Genomic DNA, 17,799 nt, shown 5'->3' with positions numbered 1-17,799 from the left:
TGCAAAAAGTATTTATTTTGGTCATCACTAGAAAGAAAGGGAATCTAAAACCTATTAACACCCACACATACAACAACAACAAATTATCATATACTACTCATACTTCACAAGGTACATCCAAAATACTTCCCAATTATAATTTGTACCTTTATATCCTCACTAGTGTCAAGCAAATTCCTACAAGATGTCTACTTAAGGCTACAATTTTTTTACTTGGCTTACCAAAGGCTTGAGTTATTTTCATATACACTTCTTTGTGGAGTTCCTTATGCAAAAATGCATTCTTCATGTTTAATTGGTGTATATCCCAATATCATATAACATTCATAGCTAATAGACAACATAAAATTAGTATTCTTATAAGATGAGATAATTCTATTTTAAAGTCTACCTATTTCAATCAATAATTATATAAGTATGTTCTAATGAAATTAGGAAATGAAAATATTGCTAGACATTTAAGTCTTTTGTGTTTTTGGCAACTGAAAGCATATTACATTTAAAACAATGTTCATAAATAACATTGTTGGAGTAATGAAGGTCCAATAAAAGAAATTCATAAGGTAGAGCCATTGTATAGTTTAGTATGCAGGTGAAAAGAGACATTCTTGACATTATCTAGTACCTTCTTGCTCTCAATCATGTGCACAAATGCACCATTATTTATTCTCCAAGATTCATCAAGTAAGGTGCACTTTCTAGAAACATTTTCCAAGTCCTCATTACCACAACTTTGACTACTAGCTATTTGTCGAAAGAATTTCATGAGCTTGGAATGGGGGCCTTCGATTAGTCCAAGGTCCTGCTGGTGTTGTGTGCTACAATTAGTTGTTACGATATTGAAAAATTAATGTTTCCCTATGTTGTTCATGTTATCATCTCATTGCTTACTCGTTTTGTTGGTTGTTTCTTCAATTATTTAGATTTACTTATGATCTTTAAATCATTCTTTTCTGAGATGTCTAATTTTACTGCAATGATTACATTTCTTGCGTGTTCAATTGCTTGTTGGTTGGGCCTTGTTTTTGCAATTTCTTTCAACTCCTGAATGATTAAATCATGTAGCAAAGGTTGCTCCCTCCAAACCAGAAGGTGAATTACCATTCCTTTTCATGGAGGGTCAGTGGCAAGGCCAAAGAGAAAATTTTACTAAGAGAAGGTATTGGTTGCATGATAGCACGTGAGATCTCAATTTACCAAAGTAGTTGTTCAAGCCAAGCAAAAAGTTATGAGGCAATAATTGCATGTATATAATTCCTACCATAAAGTTTTAAACTTTGAATTATAATGGTTTAAGGACCCACCATCTTCATAAATGAGGTCAGAGAATTCCCACTTGATTTTGTATAAATCAAGAGATCTACCCTTATTTTTTGCCTATTATAAGTCAGATTTCCATTGAATATTCCATGCTGCAAAATTTTATCACATTAATGGTATAGTGACAAGTATCATACCTAAATGATTTGATGGAACAAATGTGCATATTATAAGACAAAAACTTACCAAGAAGTTGAAATAATTGCTATAGAAGAATAGTGTACAGCCAGGTCGTAAGAATTCATCAACTCTGGAGCAAAACATTTTTCTCGTCTGGAAGATACAACAAAGCCCCTTGAGTCAATCAGACTCAAATAGGAATAGGTATGACAAAAGCTTGATCTCATCTAAGAAGAAAATATGGCTCAAAATCATCCCAAATCAACCTATCTCTGAATTCATGGATAAGCTCGTATGTAGTCGAACCAACCCTTTTCTCATGTAACCTAACAACTAAAAGAAACAGGTTGGAAATTAAATGGTTCTTCATAAAAGGATCAATGGTTCTACCAAGTTCCTCAACATCACTTAGTAGACGCACATCTCCCTCAGCTTCCAAATCGAAAATGCAGTTTGAGAGGGTATAAAATCCAAGCAAGTTACCGTACAGGGGTAAAAATGCATCCTTGTGGTTGCCCAAACCGCCTATCCAGTCAACTCCTTGTCTCCCAAGGGTGTCCTTCGCAAATGACATCAACTGCCGAGAAAATTTCATCCTCCACTTCCGTAAATAGTTCCTGACACCATCCTTGCACAAAACATCTACATCCCAAGACTTTGAAATAGGAAGCTTCTCCAGATGGGAGCAACAAATTTGACAGATCATAAGCTTCTCTTCGTGGTGATTATCAATTTCCTTGTCAAAAACCCGTCTCACAAGATCCCCACCAGGTACTGCATAATTTGCTGTATTTAGTACCCACTGAGAAAGATAATCAAAGTATTCGATCCAATGACCAAAGACAGAAGAGAGATGGTCAAAACTGGATTCAATAACTTTTTCCACTTGGCTAGGAACTCCTTGGGCATCAGCACTATTTCCAGAGTTTTTGGAATAAAAACACCTTTGGATGTCCATGGCAAGTCTTTGTCTAATCCCATCATCTTCATCCTCTAGCAATTTAATGCATGTGAGCCATGTCCCCATAATTTGGTAAGCATACATATTAATATACTCTTGCTCACCAAAATAAGAACCTGAATGTCCTGAGGGGATTCTGTGGTTGAAAACAGAAGAACCAATAAGCTCGGCTTGCTCCAGTAGACCAGATGCTACCATAGATTCAGCAGCTGCCTTACGCATGCTTACTGGTTCAGATGACGAACTGTGATGATTAATAAGGTTAACAAAAAATGAAATGTGTTCGTATAAGCAGGTCAATGTTTTGGATTGTCCAGAAATCCTTTCACTGTTTTTTATCGCATAATCAGTAAGAATAAAGCCAGTGCAAAAACCTGCAAATTGCTTCACACATATTGCCAGACAACAGATAAGTGTCTCTTGAGTCTTAGCATGTCTTGTGAGCTTGTACAAGGATGTCAATCTATCCCATAGCTGAAAGACAGAATCAAAATCCAATCCACCAACATCAGTAGCCACAATGCATTGTTTCCCACTTGATTTCTGGTACTTCAGCGAGTTCCAAGTGAAAAGAATCCTTAGAATGTAATATTGACATCTATGATTCTTCTCTAATTCTAAGAGCTTAATCAATGTTTCCTGCAGATCCATCTTTGTCCAGTTGAGAATAAGAATTACTTCATTCGACAGATCTTGGGTCCCACTGAAGGTATCTGTTAACTTCAGGAATTTAAGCAGCCATTTTAATGTAGCAAGTCGGACTTCGTATGATGAATCAAACAAAGTATGCACCAACTGTTCTTGGAGTCCACTATAAGGATTGTCTGTGTCAGGATCTTTGACCAACTTTCGATCAGGCAGAGGACATCTCTGTGGTAACTGAGTAAGCTCTTCAACCACTTCCTCAGATGTGTCCAATACACAACTGAAAAAGGATAAAACTGCTTGTTCACGAAGTTCAACTATTGTTGGATCATAATATGACAGCCCAGAAGAAGCTTCCACATCCAAGCATTCTGTTGATAACTCCAAGATTAGGTTACGGATGGCATAGAAATTCTTGTTAATGATACATCTCCGTGCAATACTAAGCATATAATCCAAAACTCGCAAGAAAGATGCATTAAGGACTGGACAAGGGCACCTTTTGGGGCTAGCAATCCAAGAACACGTCACAAGTACATTGAACAAGTCACTGAGAATATGATCCTTCTTTGAGAAATCAGACAGGTTTCTACAATTTGCATCCAGGAGAGAGCCTAGCTGCAATAAGATTCCATGAAGTAAATTGAAGGAAGTATGATAAGTTCCATTTCTTGGTTCCAATAATATGGGAGAAGCAGTTGTCTTTTGGTTTTCTAAAGGCAATTCTGAGGCAATATTTAGTAGGACAATTGGCAGTTTCTCATTAGAAACAAGACCTATCAAAGCTCGAGAGGCGAGAACACGAACTCTTAAATTGCTCTGGGTTGAGCATCTTTTAATGAATGGCATGAACAGGAAAGGATCTAGGTCGTCCCAAGTCTCACTTGCAATTGCCGAGGGCTTGAGCCTTGATAAAAGAATCAGCACAGGACACAAGCTCGGGTGCACAACATTAACAAGGTTAGATTCTGATGGTCTAGTTGTATTGCCAAGCAACTCAGTCGCCACCTTTAGTTCATTGAATATAAAAGGATGCAATATCGGATACCTTCATGCAAAGATATTAGAACAAGTTACTCAGTGAGAAACATGGCACCCAATAAAAAACTAGCAAGAAAACAGGATAAGACAACTTTCCATGACAATAAAGGAAAATATAATCATAAAAAGCTTGAAGGAAGATGGTGACTCCAAGATTTGTTTCTTTTTCCCAATCTATAGAAGCATTCCTACTATCAACAAATATAAGATGATGCTACACAGTACAATAGAAATGATGATGTAATGACTGAATAATCGAGACGAATTTATCAAGAACATTATCATAATAAACAGTGAAGGATCAACGCTAATAAACGAAATCAATATAAGACATCTTCTAAAGTAATATATACAGTTCTAAGAGTGATTTATCCATTTTTCCCATCTTTTTCCCCAGTAAAAATTAGTATTCATGTATTTTAACAATTATGTCGCTCACTTTTAAAATTACTTAAAAGATGCTTAATCTTCAAAACCTAAGGAAATTCAAAATGTCAACACAGATCCACCGCCCACCAACAAACTTAGTAAAAGACACAAAATAGGCTATTAGCCAAAAAGATACCTGTGAAAAAATTCAATCCCAGTTATTGCACGCCTTGCTGATTCTCGTTTCTGAACATTAAGAAATCCAATCATGCGGCGTACCAAGGCAGTGTATGCCAGACAAGCACTGTTTCGCACCTCCCAGTATGGAGAGGAGAATGCGCGAATTGCAACAATCAAAGCTTCAGCAGAAAATCCTGAAGTATCAGTTGCCAGGTTGGTGTCATTGAAAGCAGCTCTAAGGGCATTGAATGCATGTACTGTCGGGATTACACCTTCGTCTCGGAACTTGGAAGTGTTCCCACAAGTATTTATATCAGATGAAAGAGCAGCATCAGTTTCTTGGTTTGACATTATTGATGATGATCCACATAGCTCAGTGCTAGAACCATCTACTTTTACATCCACTAGAGATTTTTTAGCAACATCAATCAGCCACCTAAGTGCCTGTGGGAGAAGCCTCTTTGGTGCACCTTCTGGCTCCGAGAGAAATAAAGCAATGAAAGCAGCAGGAATACCTGCACTCCTTCTTAACAAATCATCCACTGTTTGTTCTTTGGCTACTGTTCGTTCCATAAGCTGGTCCATCCAGGATTCTGTCAACTTACAGAGTCTGCAAAATCAATGCCATCCGATAAATGTATTAATGGCTATATAACTTTACAAATAATGCTCCCCATTTTAATATGCAATATATTGAGGAATAGAAAACAGCTACCCAATTTAGTGTTAAGAAGTGTATAGCAGGATTATGTTAGAATAAAGGGTATATTACCTAATCTTTGTAATCTTCATAATAAACACTATTTCCTTTTGTTACTATTCAACTGTATATATAGAACCCTACTATTCAATGAAATACAAAACAATTTATTCTTCCACATGGCATCAGGACTTTAAATTAAAAAAATCTCAAACTCTTATATAAACCCTATTCGGTCTTCATTGTGAAATAAGAAAAACCCTAGAGGAGGAGCTGGGAGGGGGGTCAGCCTTCATAGCCGGCCACCATAGTTTAGCGGCCAGCCACCAGTCACCAGCAGCCAAGACCGGCCTTCATCACCAGCAGCACCAACAACCTCGCCGCAACCTGCAGCTTCCTCTCCTACAGCCGCAAGCTGCAGCCCCTCCTGCGTCCCTCTTACTACTACTCAGTCATGCGCTGCCCCTGCTGCTTGACTGCTCCAGACGTTGTTGCTCCACCAGACACGGACCAGCAGCACCAGCTACACAGACCAGTCGCTTCGCTCCTCTGTGTGCTCCCATCAGCCGAGCAACTTCCTGTCCAGCTGGTAAAATCCTTTCTTGGACTCCTTTATTTGGCCTTAATTGCTCTAAAATTCTTAAAATATGTCAGAGGTTACATTTTAAATTACTAGAACAAATTTCAATATGAGAAATCCATCACAAACTATGGAGAATATCTGTCAATCCAAGCGACTTATCACTTTACTGGAAAAGATTATTTAACTTGGTCACCATTGATCCATAACATTCTCAAGAGAGAGGAAAACACGGCCACCTTCTTAATTCCAGATCAAAACCAGGAGTTCCAACCTTTGATGCTTAAAATGAAGAAAACTCAATGATTATGACCTTCTTGTGAAATCTCATGTAGTCAGAGATACATTAAATGGTGATGTTCCTACCTACTGGAAAAGAGGGGTGAATGCAATCGGAAAGACCTATTCTAGGGTCAAGGATGCGGCCCAAATTTATACTTCTTGGATACACAGGAGATACCATGTACCACCCTCTCCACAAGTACACCAGACAAACAATGGCGCCATCAAAGAAGACTAGAACAATTTTCCTTCTCTATTCTCAAGGTTATGTTCCTTCTTTATTTTTTATTCTAATAACAAAAAATTACGTTGCTATGTATGTGAACTAGCAAAGCAACGACATATAATTTTTTCTCTTAGCAATAAAAGAAATAATTTTCTTTTTATTTTGATACATATTGATATTTGGGGTCCTTCAAGTATTCTTAATATTTTTAGGTTCCAATAGTTTGTCTCTTTTATTGATGATTGTACTCAGATGACTTGGTTTCTTCTATTAAAGTCTAAAGATGAATTCAATCATATTATTTCCCAGTTTTACACTATGATCCATATACAATCCAAGATAAAAGTTAAATGCTTCAGAACCAATAATGTCTAAGATTATTTTAACCATAATTATCCTCCTTTCCAAAGAAATGAAATGTTCATGAGTTTTTCTGCATTTATACTCCACAACAAAATGGAGTAATAGAATGGAAAAAGAGCCACTTACTTGCCACTAGTGAGCTTCTTCATTTCAAAACTATGTTCCAACACAATACTAAGGGGAAACTGTATTAATTGCTACCAACCTTATAAACCGGTCACCATCTCAGGTATTAGGCTTTCACAATCCTATAGAAGTTTTTGCCCCCTTTTTCCTTGAGGCAAGAATTTCCAGCAACCTTGTTATCTAGGTTTTCGAGTGTGCTGCCTGTGTTGACATAAATTAGTCACAAAGAGGGAAACTTGACCCTAGATCTATTCAATGTGTTTTAGTGGGATATCCGTCTGCTCAGAAAGGATATAAATGTTACCATCCCACAACCAAAAACTTTTTTGTATCGGTTGATGTCACGTTTATTAAGACATCATCCTTCTTTGATACACTTTATCTCAAAAAGGATATAAGAAGAATCAACCCTTCTTTTATCTTCCCCTACCTTTACAGACTATGCACTCTACAACTATCCCAATAGAAACCCAGTGCCTACAAATTGAGCCTAACCCTATACCTCCAAAAAATGAGTTTGAACCTCAGTCCAAACATAACTCGCTATTATCCTACGTATATCCGAGAAGGAAGAACCAAAAATCCAATTCAACGCATGTTCAAGAATTTGAGTCGAGCGCTGAAAATGAGGTAAACTCTAAGAACTCTATTTCTTCTTTTTTCTTTTGAAATAAAAAGAACTCTATTTCTTCTAATATTAACATACTTATTGCACTTAGAAAGAGTACGAAAGATTGCACTAAACATCTCCTCTATCTTATCTCGAATATTAGATAGCTTCAAAAATACTCCCCACCTTACAAATCTTATGAGCCTGAAAATAGTATCTATTCACAAAACATTATTTGAAACTTTAACCAATAAGGAATTGAAAATACTATAAATGTTGAAATACATGCACTTGGGAAGAATCAGACATGGGAAGTAGTGGGCCAAAGGAGAAAACACTGGTAGATTGCAAATGGGTATTCACTGTCAAATACAAGCCCAATGGAACAACTGAAAAATAGAAGGCAAGATTGTAGACCAAAAGGTATACCTAGACCTACATAATTGACTACCAAGATACATTTGCATCCATTTCAAAGATGAATACGATATATATCCTATTGTATTAGCTACAAACTTCGATTAGCAATTGCAGCAACTCAATTTGAAGAATATCTCCTTGCATAGGAAATTAGAAGAAGAAAATTACATGGAAATTCCCTCGTTAATTTGGGAGTAAGAACAAACAGACTATACAATTTGAAAAAGTCATTATATGGGCTTAAACAATTCTCCTTGAACATGGTCTGAAAGATTAGTAAAGGCAATCTATCCATGGGGTGTAACAGAGTCAGGGAGATCACACCTTATTTATTAAGTACTTAGGGTCAGGGGGAGTAACAGCCTCTCTGATGTACATAAATGACATAATTGTTACAATAAACAATGAATGTGAAAAAATAACTCTCAAGCGACGTCTGGTTAGAGAGGCCAGAGTTTGAGATTAAAGAATTTAGGAAGTCAAAATATTCCTCAGGATAGAAGTAGCCTACTCAAAGTCCGAGATAATTTATCTCCCAACAAAAAAATGTCACAAATCTTTTAAGATAACTGGCAAACTAGCATGCAAGCTTGCTAGCACCACCCATCAATCTCAATCATATATTAGGACTAACAAAAGAAAACACAGATATAGAACAGAAAAATGTATCAAAGAATAATCGAAAAATTGATATACTTGTTACATATCAAGTCAAATATTACATATACAATTAATGTGGTGAGCCAGTCCATGAACAACTCCAAATAAGTGCACTTGCAAATAGTTAACAGAGTACTCTATTGTTTGATGGGTACTCTGCGGAAGAGAATTATGGCCAAAAGAAACAATGAGTTACTTCTTGAAGAAAATATTTATTTGAACTATCAAGGGTTACTAGTTGACAGGAGATCCACTTCTAGGTATTGTACCTTTCTCGGAAGGAATTTAATGACTTTGATAAGTCAGAAGCAGAATGTACTATTCCGATCTAGTGCAGAATCAGAGTTTAGTACTACGACCCAATGGGTGTATGAACTTCTATAGTTGAATATAATTTTAGAAGACTTGAAGATTCAATAGGATGGACTTGTGATACTCTCCTGTGACAATAAGTCAACAATTTATACCACTTACAGTTTGGTAAAATATGAAAGAATTAAGTACATTGAACTAGACAAATACTTTATTAAAGAAAAGCTGGATAGTGGGATGATATGTACCCATACATGTTAACCACATCACAACTTGCTGATGATTTGACTAAAAGATTAAGTAATCCTATATTTCAAACTGTTGTTGTCAATCTGAAAATGAATAATATCTATTTTTCAGCTTGAGGAGGAGTATTAAGAAGTGTACATCAGGATTCCATTAGGGTAAAGAGTATATTGGTAATTTAACATGGATTTTTGTAATTTTTGTAATTAATATTGTATCATTTTGTTATTGTTGTTCAATTGTATATATAGCGCATTAAAGTTTACTGAAATACACATCAATTCATTCTTGCACAATTATAAACAAAACACAATACTTACTACATATTTTCATGAATAAAAATATACATTAATATATTTAGATTTATCAAATGAAGAATATGGAATCCTTTGGTTTAGCTTATTCATTGTTTACCTATAAGTTAATAAAACCTTGTAAGCGAATAAAACTTATAAGCTCATGATTCATGAAGCTTATAAACTCTTAAAAGGTTAAGTGAAAATGTGTTTAGCTTTATATCTTCATTTTACTTGTAAACTTAATATAGATAACGAGTTAAAGAGTCCACGAATGGGATACATAAATAAAATTTTGATAATTTATAATAAGAGTATTTTGGTCCAAAAATAGAAAACAAAATTAACTTTTTAACATAGCTTATAAGATCAGTTTTATTTTTTGTGGTTTACAACCAAACAATGGTAAAACAAACACATTCATAAGCCAAACCAAAATCTCTCTATAAACTATTTCTACGTGCTAACTAGATTCTTGGTTTTCTTAGGTTTGGAAAAAAAAATACTATGATTCTCTCATCATTGCTGTAAACTGAAATTCCATGCATGCCATGAAAAGAAATACATATTGGAATCCACCAACTTCACCAACTGTATAGAAACTTACTTTGGATCATTAGAACAAAGTAGACGATTGCAAAGGGCCGTAAAGCCAGCTCTTGTCTTATCAATAGCTCCATTATGCTTCATTTTCAAGAGGACTTCCAAAAAATGGTCTCCAATTTTTTCAAGTTGTTTTAGGTCAAGCATGGCATTGGATACTCCAGTCATTGAGACATCAATACTGTCACATAAGGATCCCTTGGACTCTAATAAACCTGAAGTACCGTTATTTTGCAAAGGGATTTTTCTTACAATTGTTGCTAACAGAAGACTTACCTGAAAATCAAGAAGGTTTCACTGTTGACATGATGTAGTTCATAGAGTCAACTAAATTAACAGAAACTACTATGGTCAATATTGTAAAATAAAAACACAAGAGAGAAACACATGGACCGGTAATGAAGCCTATGCCTGAATAAATTAGAAATTGTTATTTTTTTAAATGTAAAACTATTATGTTATTTAGGAGTCTATTATAGTTTTGGTAACTGTAGGATTTTTTTCTTTTTAGTATTCTTCCTATTTGTTTTAATATTTCCTATTTGTATTAGAATTAGTACTCCTAATTTCCTATTCTTTGCCTCTTGGATCAAGCTAAATATTGTCTCCCAAATATATATCAAGAACCCTCCAACTTGATGCATCCACTGTTAATCAACTTCTCAAGCATTCAAACATTGATGTGAAACTTGAAGTTGAGTGTTGCATCTATGAGCTAACTACAATAATAACACTAGATTCCTTATGATGATGAACGGATGAATAAGATTTTTAGTTAATTATTTCTACATTTAACATATCAGCGGACAAGATGAGGCAAAAACATGTCAAAAATATCTTAATTATTGAAACGATTGCAAGACTTAGACTGTACCTAGAAAGTTCTGATCCTAAGTGTGAAGGATTCGTCGTAAAATGTTCAAGTCATGAAGTCCATATACCTCAACAAAAGGATGTTCCCACATACATGAGAGCACTTATGATCACTCCCTTACAAGAAAGTGATTACATCTTTTTAGAATTGCCCTCTCCACCAGTGGAAAATGTCTAAACATATGAAGAAAGAGTTTCACCGTTTGCCCATTGGTTAATAGGAAGAGTTCTTGAAAGTTGTGCCACTAAACTTAAACAATCCTTGATGCAAGAATCAAAATTGTAATGCATTCCCCAGCATGATTATAATGATGTAATGACCACAATATGCCAAGATTTATCACTTCTTGTTGACAACAGCTTTGCAGATTGAATTGACCATCTAGCTAATCAAGCAATACAGTAGATGGGGTAAACAAGGACATTGTAGAAGATGTTCTGATTTCCTTTGAACAAACTGAGTCACCTCAATATTGTAGTAAACAATGATGTCACTCAATTTGACAACTCCCAAATAGAAAAAGACGATATCCTAGTCAATTGCATTCAATGAAGAAGAAAGAGGCTCAACTTGAAGAGACTACACAAAAATAAATAAATAAAATTGGCTCCAATGGGTGATAAACAAACTTCGGTTATTCTTCCTTTTCGAATTTTTTGTTGCCTGATTGATTAACTAACCTATTGGAACCCATAGTTTTATAAGCATTTTGGTTTTCCTAAGGCACTCCCAAGTTTCACAAACATCCTTTAGAAGACATTTCCAAGTTTTAACCTCTCTTCTACTTCGACGTTTCAAAACTCGAGGTCGAGTTTTTACTAAGAGGAGGAGAATGATGCAAACAGAAAAACCCTAAAATTGATTTTTTTTTTTTGAAATAAAAAAGTCTAAAATTGATATATCTTAAAATTATAAAATGTTATTTACTTACCGTTTGTTACTATACATGAAGGGTATTTAGCTTATTTATAAGTTATCTAATATAGGTGTATTATTGGTTTAAGAATCTACCTTAGTTAGAAGTCTTACTTTGTTACTTTTTATATTTAGGAATTGTAGTGATATTAGGTTAAAACACCCTGATAAATGAATGGATGATTCATCATTATTTCATGGGCCACTAATAAATAGAAACTATTGATTTTCTCACACTAAATTGAATGCTTAACAACCTTGTGACAAAATAGTAAATGCAGTTGTTGCGATCATCGCGATTGTAGACTGGATTTATCTTTTTCTTCTTTTAATTTTTTTATCTTTCTAAATCCTATTCGCTAAGCTACATGAAGGTACGTTCTTAAATATTCTAAATTCAATGTTCCTCGTTTTGATGAGAGCACAAAGCCCCTTGGACAACTCAATCTCATTCTGAAATCAATAGACATCCAAAGATGAGAAAGTTGGGCTTCTCTAGTTGCACCTTGAAGGAGATGTCCAGCTTAAGGCTAATTGCCCAAAACTATCATGGACACGATTAAGCAACAATAGAGCATGCATTTCAGGCCCGCAATACACAAGAAAAAGAGTGGCAAGTCTTCCAAGAAACAACAGCATAGCTCAGTGAAAGAATATTAAACAGAAGTTCGACCAACAAACTGCTCATGCTAGCTCTCTTGCTTGGGAGCAGGAATTACATATTTTTGTAAGTTCAAGACTATATTACAGTAGAGGTAGAGTTTTTTTTAATAGAAAAAGAAATACCATAAAGAAAAGGAGAAAAAGGAATATATATGCAGCAAATAAGTCATCTTCCACAGAATTATGAATAAGAATGCATCATTTACTATTTCTGACAAAAAAAAATCAGTTACAGTAAAAAATGAAATTAAAGCCGATTGAGGAGGGAAAATCAACTCACAATTCCAATAAACCAGAGGGATCACTAGGTTAGAATAGTTCCCGTGAGCTTTGGTTCATAAAGAAGTCGAAGAACATTACCCTCTCCCAGAACTCTTGAAATGACAAGTAACGGTCCTCAAATATCCTTTCACTTCCTCTCTAGCTACAATTTCCATGAATCTTGCTAGGCTGTATGAATGAGACGAGAGTCTCAAAACCCTGCATCCTTGACTCTCCAAAAATAGTGTTGCAGGCAGTTCTTTGATCCCAGTGGCATTAAACTTTATCGTTTTTGGCCTAGGTTTCTGATTTCGAAGTTACTTACAAATCCCTGGCTAAAAATTGGAATAAGGCAAAACAGAAAGTTTAATTTGGCTTTCATTGGGCCAGCAAGATCCTTTAAATCAGAGAACTAGTTACCACGGTCTTCTCGATATATATTTAAGCTATTTCATCAGCAAAGTGCAGCTACATATTTTCTAGGAATAAAAAGTTTTAAAAGAACCTAACTCTAGGAGATAGTTGGTCTCTTTCCAACAAGCCCCAAACCCTAATTCTACATGGCCACAAAGGGAGGAAATAAGGGAAAAAAGCAGCCTGCTTACTTCAAGATTGTAGCCTTAGACAACCCATATCAAAAACTCAAGGGCACAGAAATTGTTATATTGATTCCTTTTGTAGATATAATAGTGACTTTCTTATCTTCATATATAACATTTGAACCCTCCTCTCAGCTAAGAATTATCAGTTTTGCTCCTAATTTTTTCCCTTGTTTTATACAGTGGGAATGAAAATTAATCATTTATGCACATGAAACCAAGAATGACAGTCAACAACACTAATCACATTCCCAAAAACAGAAAAGACTGCAAGTAGGATATAAACAAGTGTTTTACCTCCTTCATAGCCAGCCAACAACCAACCATAACAATTTGGTCTGATCGTCTTACAACCTGCAAAGGTAATGAGTTTTTATCTTCATGTTCTGAGGAATTTAAAAGTGAATCAGCCTCATCTGTAACATCCAACAAAAAATTATCCTCATCAACCATCTCGTCCATGTACTCAGGCAGATACCAAGCATCTGCAGAAACCACCCAAAGTGCCAATGAAGTTACGCGCCTCACCAGCTCCAAGAGTTTCTCCAATGCATGTCTCATCTCAGATATACTGAACAACACTGCATCAGAATTCCAATCTAATTCCTCAAAGGTATATCTTAGCGTAAGTAACACACCATGAACAAAACTGTTTTTACATGCTTCCGAGAGATCCTTCTCACCACCCTTCACAACAATATCCAACCAATCAATAAGTGATTTTATATATTCTATCACAGGAGGCCTAGATTCACACATCTGGTAATCCTCATGTACTACTACACAATTTGTTTGGAAACAAACAACATTAACTGAAGCTCTGACTATCCACCCAAGCTCTAATACATACTTCCTAAATATCAGTCGCAATGTTAGAGCCCCTGCATCACTCTCTCTGACACGAGGACTGCAAACTAACTGCTTGGCCCAAGTAATAACTTTCAAGACCATAAGCTCACTTGAAATGCCAGGAAGTGGGGTTGGGAAATGCAGCAGTATGCGAAAAGAACTCTCCCTCAATCTGTCCCAACTATCAATTATTGACCCAACTAACAACAAAGTTGAATCAGGAGATGTTATTCCACTGTTATATGGATAGAGATGGTTTTCAGAGGAAAGAGAACCATTCTTTTCTTGAGAAGGTATGATAGACCAAACATTAATCATCAGCAAGATAAGCTCCATTGCCATTATTTTTCTCTTATAAGGAGCAGAAGGATAGCATGAGAAAAACAGAAAACAACTCAACCACCTGATAAACTTAAATAAATCCTCTGCTCTGTTAACTGCAGCTTCCTCCTTACCATTATGTAACAGAAGAGGATGCCAGCTCCCCTGCTTGTATTGCCTCTCTAAAGCTGTACGAACCCGAGAGAAGAATTTTCTGAACATGCTGGTCCACTTCATCTGAAACCCTGTTGAAGAAGACCTCATGTTCAGTGGCACGGTTTCTTTCAACAAAGTAAGTTCTAAATGGGAAGGCAGAGTAGACGTTTTAGGATTTAAGAAAAGAGATTCTGCAGCATCCACACGGAGTGACTCGTCAACATGGGTCAAAGCCAAGACTAGCCACTCAACAAGAACCTTAAGCTTTATCCCCTTTATGCAGACAAGGGCATAAAGATCAAAGCTTCCTCTTCCCAGCCCACCACTCAGGTTACGTGTCTGAGAATCATCATGAAACTCAATATCACCTTCAAGCAATGCAAGAGAACGAGATACCTTCAATAAAGAGACTAAAATGGCCACTTTTTGTTCAATTTTCAGTTCCATCCTCATACAATAAAGCTCGGAGCATGACAGTTTGTTCTCCTCCCCACTTAGCTCAATTGAGATAAAAGAAAGTAAAGGAAAGATGCTATCCACATCCACTTCTAGCAAAACTGGCAGTGCATAAGTGTTCAAATTTGAACGGAGTTTTGACACCCCAGAAGCAAGTCCATACAAAAAGGGGGGCAGACAACACTCCCTGTATAGAGAATACCCCTTCTCAATACCATCACTGCTCCAACACTCATCACGCAAGCACTCAAGGAAACACTTCAAGAATGATGTAGCTGCACAGCATACATCATCATCAACGTACGCCTTTACCGTTTCAAAAAGCAAGGCAGGATTTTTCATATCCAACATAGTTCTCGCCCCCAACCTCTTTGTCAGGGAAGCTAAAGGAACATATCTCCCCTTACAACGTGGACCCAAGCGGAGGAGATCTGAAGCAATTTTCTGAAGGAACAATTTTAGTTCATTTCCAACTTCTGCCTGAGGAAGACTGTACCGAATATCTAATAAAATATCAAAAATAAGATGAACTTGTTTGACCGTTTGACTTAAAGGATCTTCCAAGTTATTCCATATGATTCTCAATATCCGGTTCCTTATTTCCCCTGGAAACGGATCATAGTCTCCTAATGGATTTGTAAGATTAGCCAAAATTGAGGTTTTTATCTGTTGCAGACAAATTTGCATCACGGTTAATGCATGGAAGTTAAAATGACTATCCGTGGGATTCTCACAGAAGTGGCATATTTCAGGCAGAATCCCATCGTACAATATAGTCTTAATAGAATTAACACCATTTCCACCAGAATCACAAGCAATACGACTATCATCTTCTATGGAAAAAGGGGTATTGAGTACTGTCCTTGAAACAGCAGTAAGAATGCCTCTAATCAAACAAAGTCTGCTCAACACCGAAAATTTTAGTATTTCAGTACAAACATTACCCCATTTATAAGGAACTTTGCTTATAGCATCTCCAAAATTACATTCACTATTAGTGCGAGAGCTGCAAGTAGTTTGATAAAATATACCTTCAAGGATTACCAAGCCAAGCTCTTGAACACTGAGACAAACTTGTAGAGTAGCGCAAAAGGCCACGCCAGCTGCAATCCAACAATCCCGCGAAAAAGCAGACGATTTTAATATACTAACCAAAATCCCCACAACCATCTCCATAAGACTTGCTTCTTCGCCACCCAATTCCTTGAATTTCTGGGGAAACCTCTGAAGCAAGTAATACAAGCAAGACAAAGCTTCTTGGCATTGCTCCATGACAATAGGAGAAGGTCTCGCCAACTCGTCGGTTTCCGAAACTACAGCAGTCAATCCAAAAACAATATCCCAAGCTACCAAAATCGCACAATCTTTAATTATATCAACCAGGTATCCTAGTTTAGGCATACCCATCACGGATAACGCAACGCGTGAGACGCAGAACCTCTTCCCTTTCTCGCGAAAACGGCCATACTGATCGCAGAGTACCCGAAAACACTCACCAATCACTGAGTGAAACTTGCGGGTTTTTGCTAAAGCTGACACGAGAGTTCTATGCAGAGGCAACGAATTCTCCAAAAAAAGAAGCTCTAAGTAAAACCACGATGCTTTTGAGGCTAAGCATGTCTCTAGTCCTACTTCTTCGCTGGTGGTTGACAGTAATTCGCCGAAAGAAGCAGCGAGATTCTTCACGTGATTAACTAGAGCGTAAATGGAGTTAAGAGAGATTAACTCTTGCAAGTCAGCGTAAAACTTTGGAGACGATTCAGACAATGATGATTCGTGTAAGGAATCGATGAAGGCGGGAGGGAAAATAACGGCGCTGTAAGTGTAGCGGTGACGGTGCTGTAAAGCCCGCCATTTCCCAGACATGCTCGGTAAATTGAAAAAGGTTTGACCGTCTTGAAAAGGCTTTTCTAATTAGAGAGGGAAAGTCGAAGATGATGGCTTCAGCTCTTACAGGCGAACCGTGATTCGTGAAGCGACTCCGTTAGGTTAAACAAGAAAATGGAGAAGAAGAAGAGATCTTGGGCTACGTAAAAATACAGAAAGAAGCCCAAGTATTATTTAATTAGATATATATTTCTTAACTATTTGAAAAATTAAAGTAATTTACCTCTTCACTTTCTAATTAATTTTTATAAACATATTACAATCACATAATTTATTTGAGAAAAAAAACTAAGAATTATTAGAAGCTTAGCGTAGTATCCAATTGAACTCTATTCGAAAACAACATTGAAATGAAATTCATGTACTAAAATATATAATATATTTTTAAATACATGTTATTACTTTATGGTAAAATATATTTTTTAAAAATTTTATCATTTTACGTTAATTCTATCATAATTTCTTTTAGTTTAACTTATGCTTGGTAGGAGTTATAAACTCATAAAAATTGATAATTATTAAAAATAAGAGAAAAATGAATTTAGTTAATCTATTTTTATTTAATTTTAAAGTTTTATATACAGTTATCCAATGATCTTTATAAATTAAAATTTTGATAAAATAATTAAAAATAATATATTAATATTTTAAAACATAAAAAATATTTGTAATTCTAAATTAATAATTTATGAATTGTTCGTTCATCAATAAAAATATTTTGTTATCTATCTTATTTAGTTGGTACTTTTTTTTAAACA

The 17,799-nt window shown here is 35.8% G+C and overlaps 1 protein-coding gene across 2 annotated transcripts; it reads right to left on the bottom strand.

Moving 5' to 3' along the window:
* Window positions 1–1,502: 1,502 nt before the first annotated feature.
* On the bottom strand, window positions 1,503–17,184 carry LOC110820199 (thyroid adenoma-associated-like protein). Of its 2 annotated transcripts, XM_088218033.1 has the most exons (5): window positions 16,186–16,326; window positions 13,670–16,055; window positions 10,065–10,336; window positions 4,653–5,246; window positions 1,503–4,094 (listed from the first exon to the last, which is right to left on the bottom strand). In XM_088218033.1, exons 2-5 carry the CDS (start codon window positions 15,839–15,841, stop codon window positions 1,664–1,666), a joined length of 5,469 nt encoding a protein of 1,822 aa, XP_088074159.1. In that variant the 5' UTR covers window positions 15,842–16,055; window positions 16,186–16,326; the 3' UTR covers window positions 1,503–1,663. The 2 variants fall into 2 exon arrangements, with proteins under 2 accessions (XP_088074159.1, XP_088074154.1); XM_088218028.1 differs by having other exon boundaries at window positions 13,670–17,184.
* Between the last annotated feature and the right edge of the window lie 615 nt (window positions 17,185–17,799).

This window comes from Carica papaya, chromosome 1 (genome assembly GCF_054855325.1).
Source record: "Carica papaya isolate Zhongbai chromosome 1, ASM5485532v1, whole genome shotgun sequence".
NCBI lineage: Eukaryota > Viridiplantae > Streptophyta > Magnoliopsida > Brassicales > Caricaceae > Carica > Carica papaya.
Note: the sequence above shows the minus strand (reverse complement) of the source record. Positions and strands in the feature narration are given on the sequence as shown.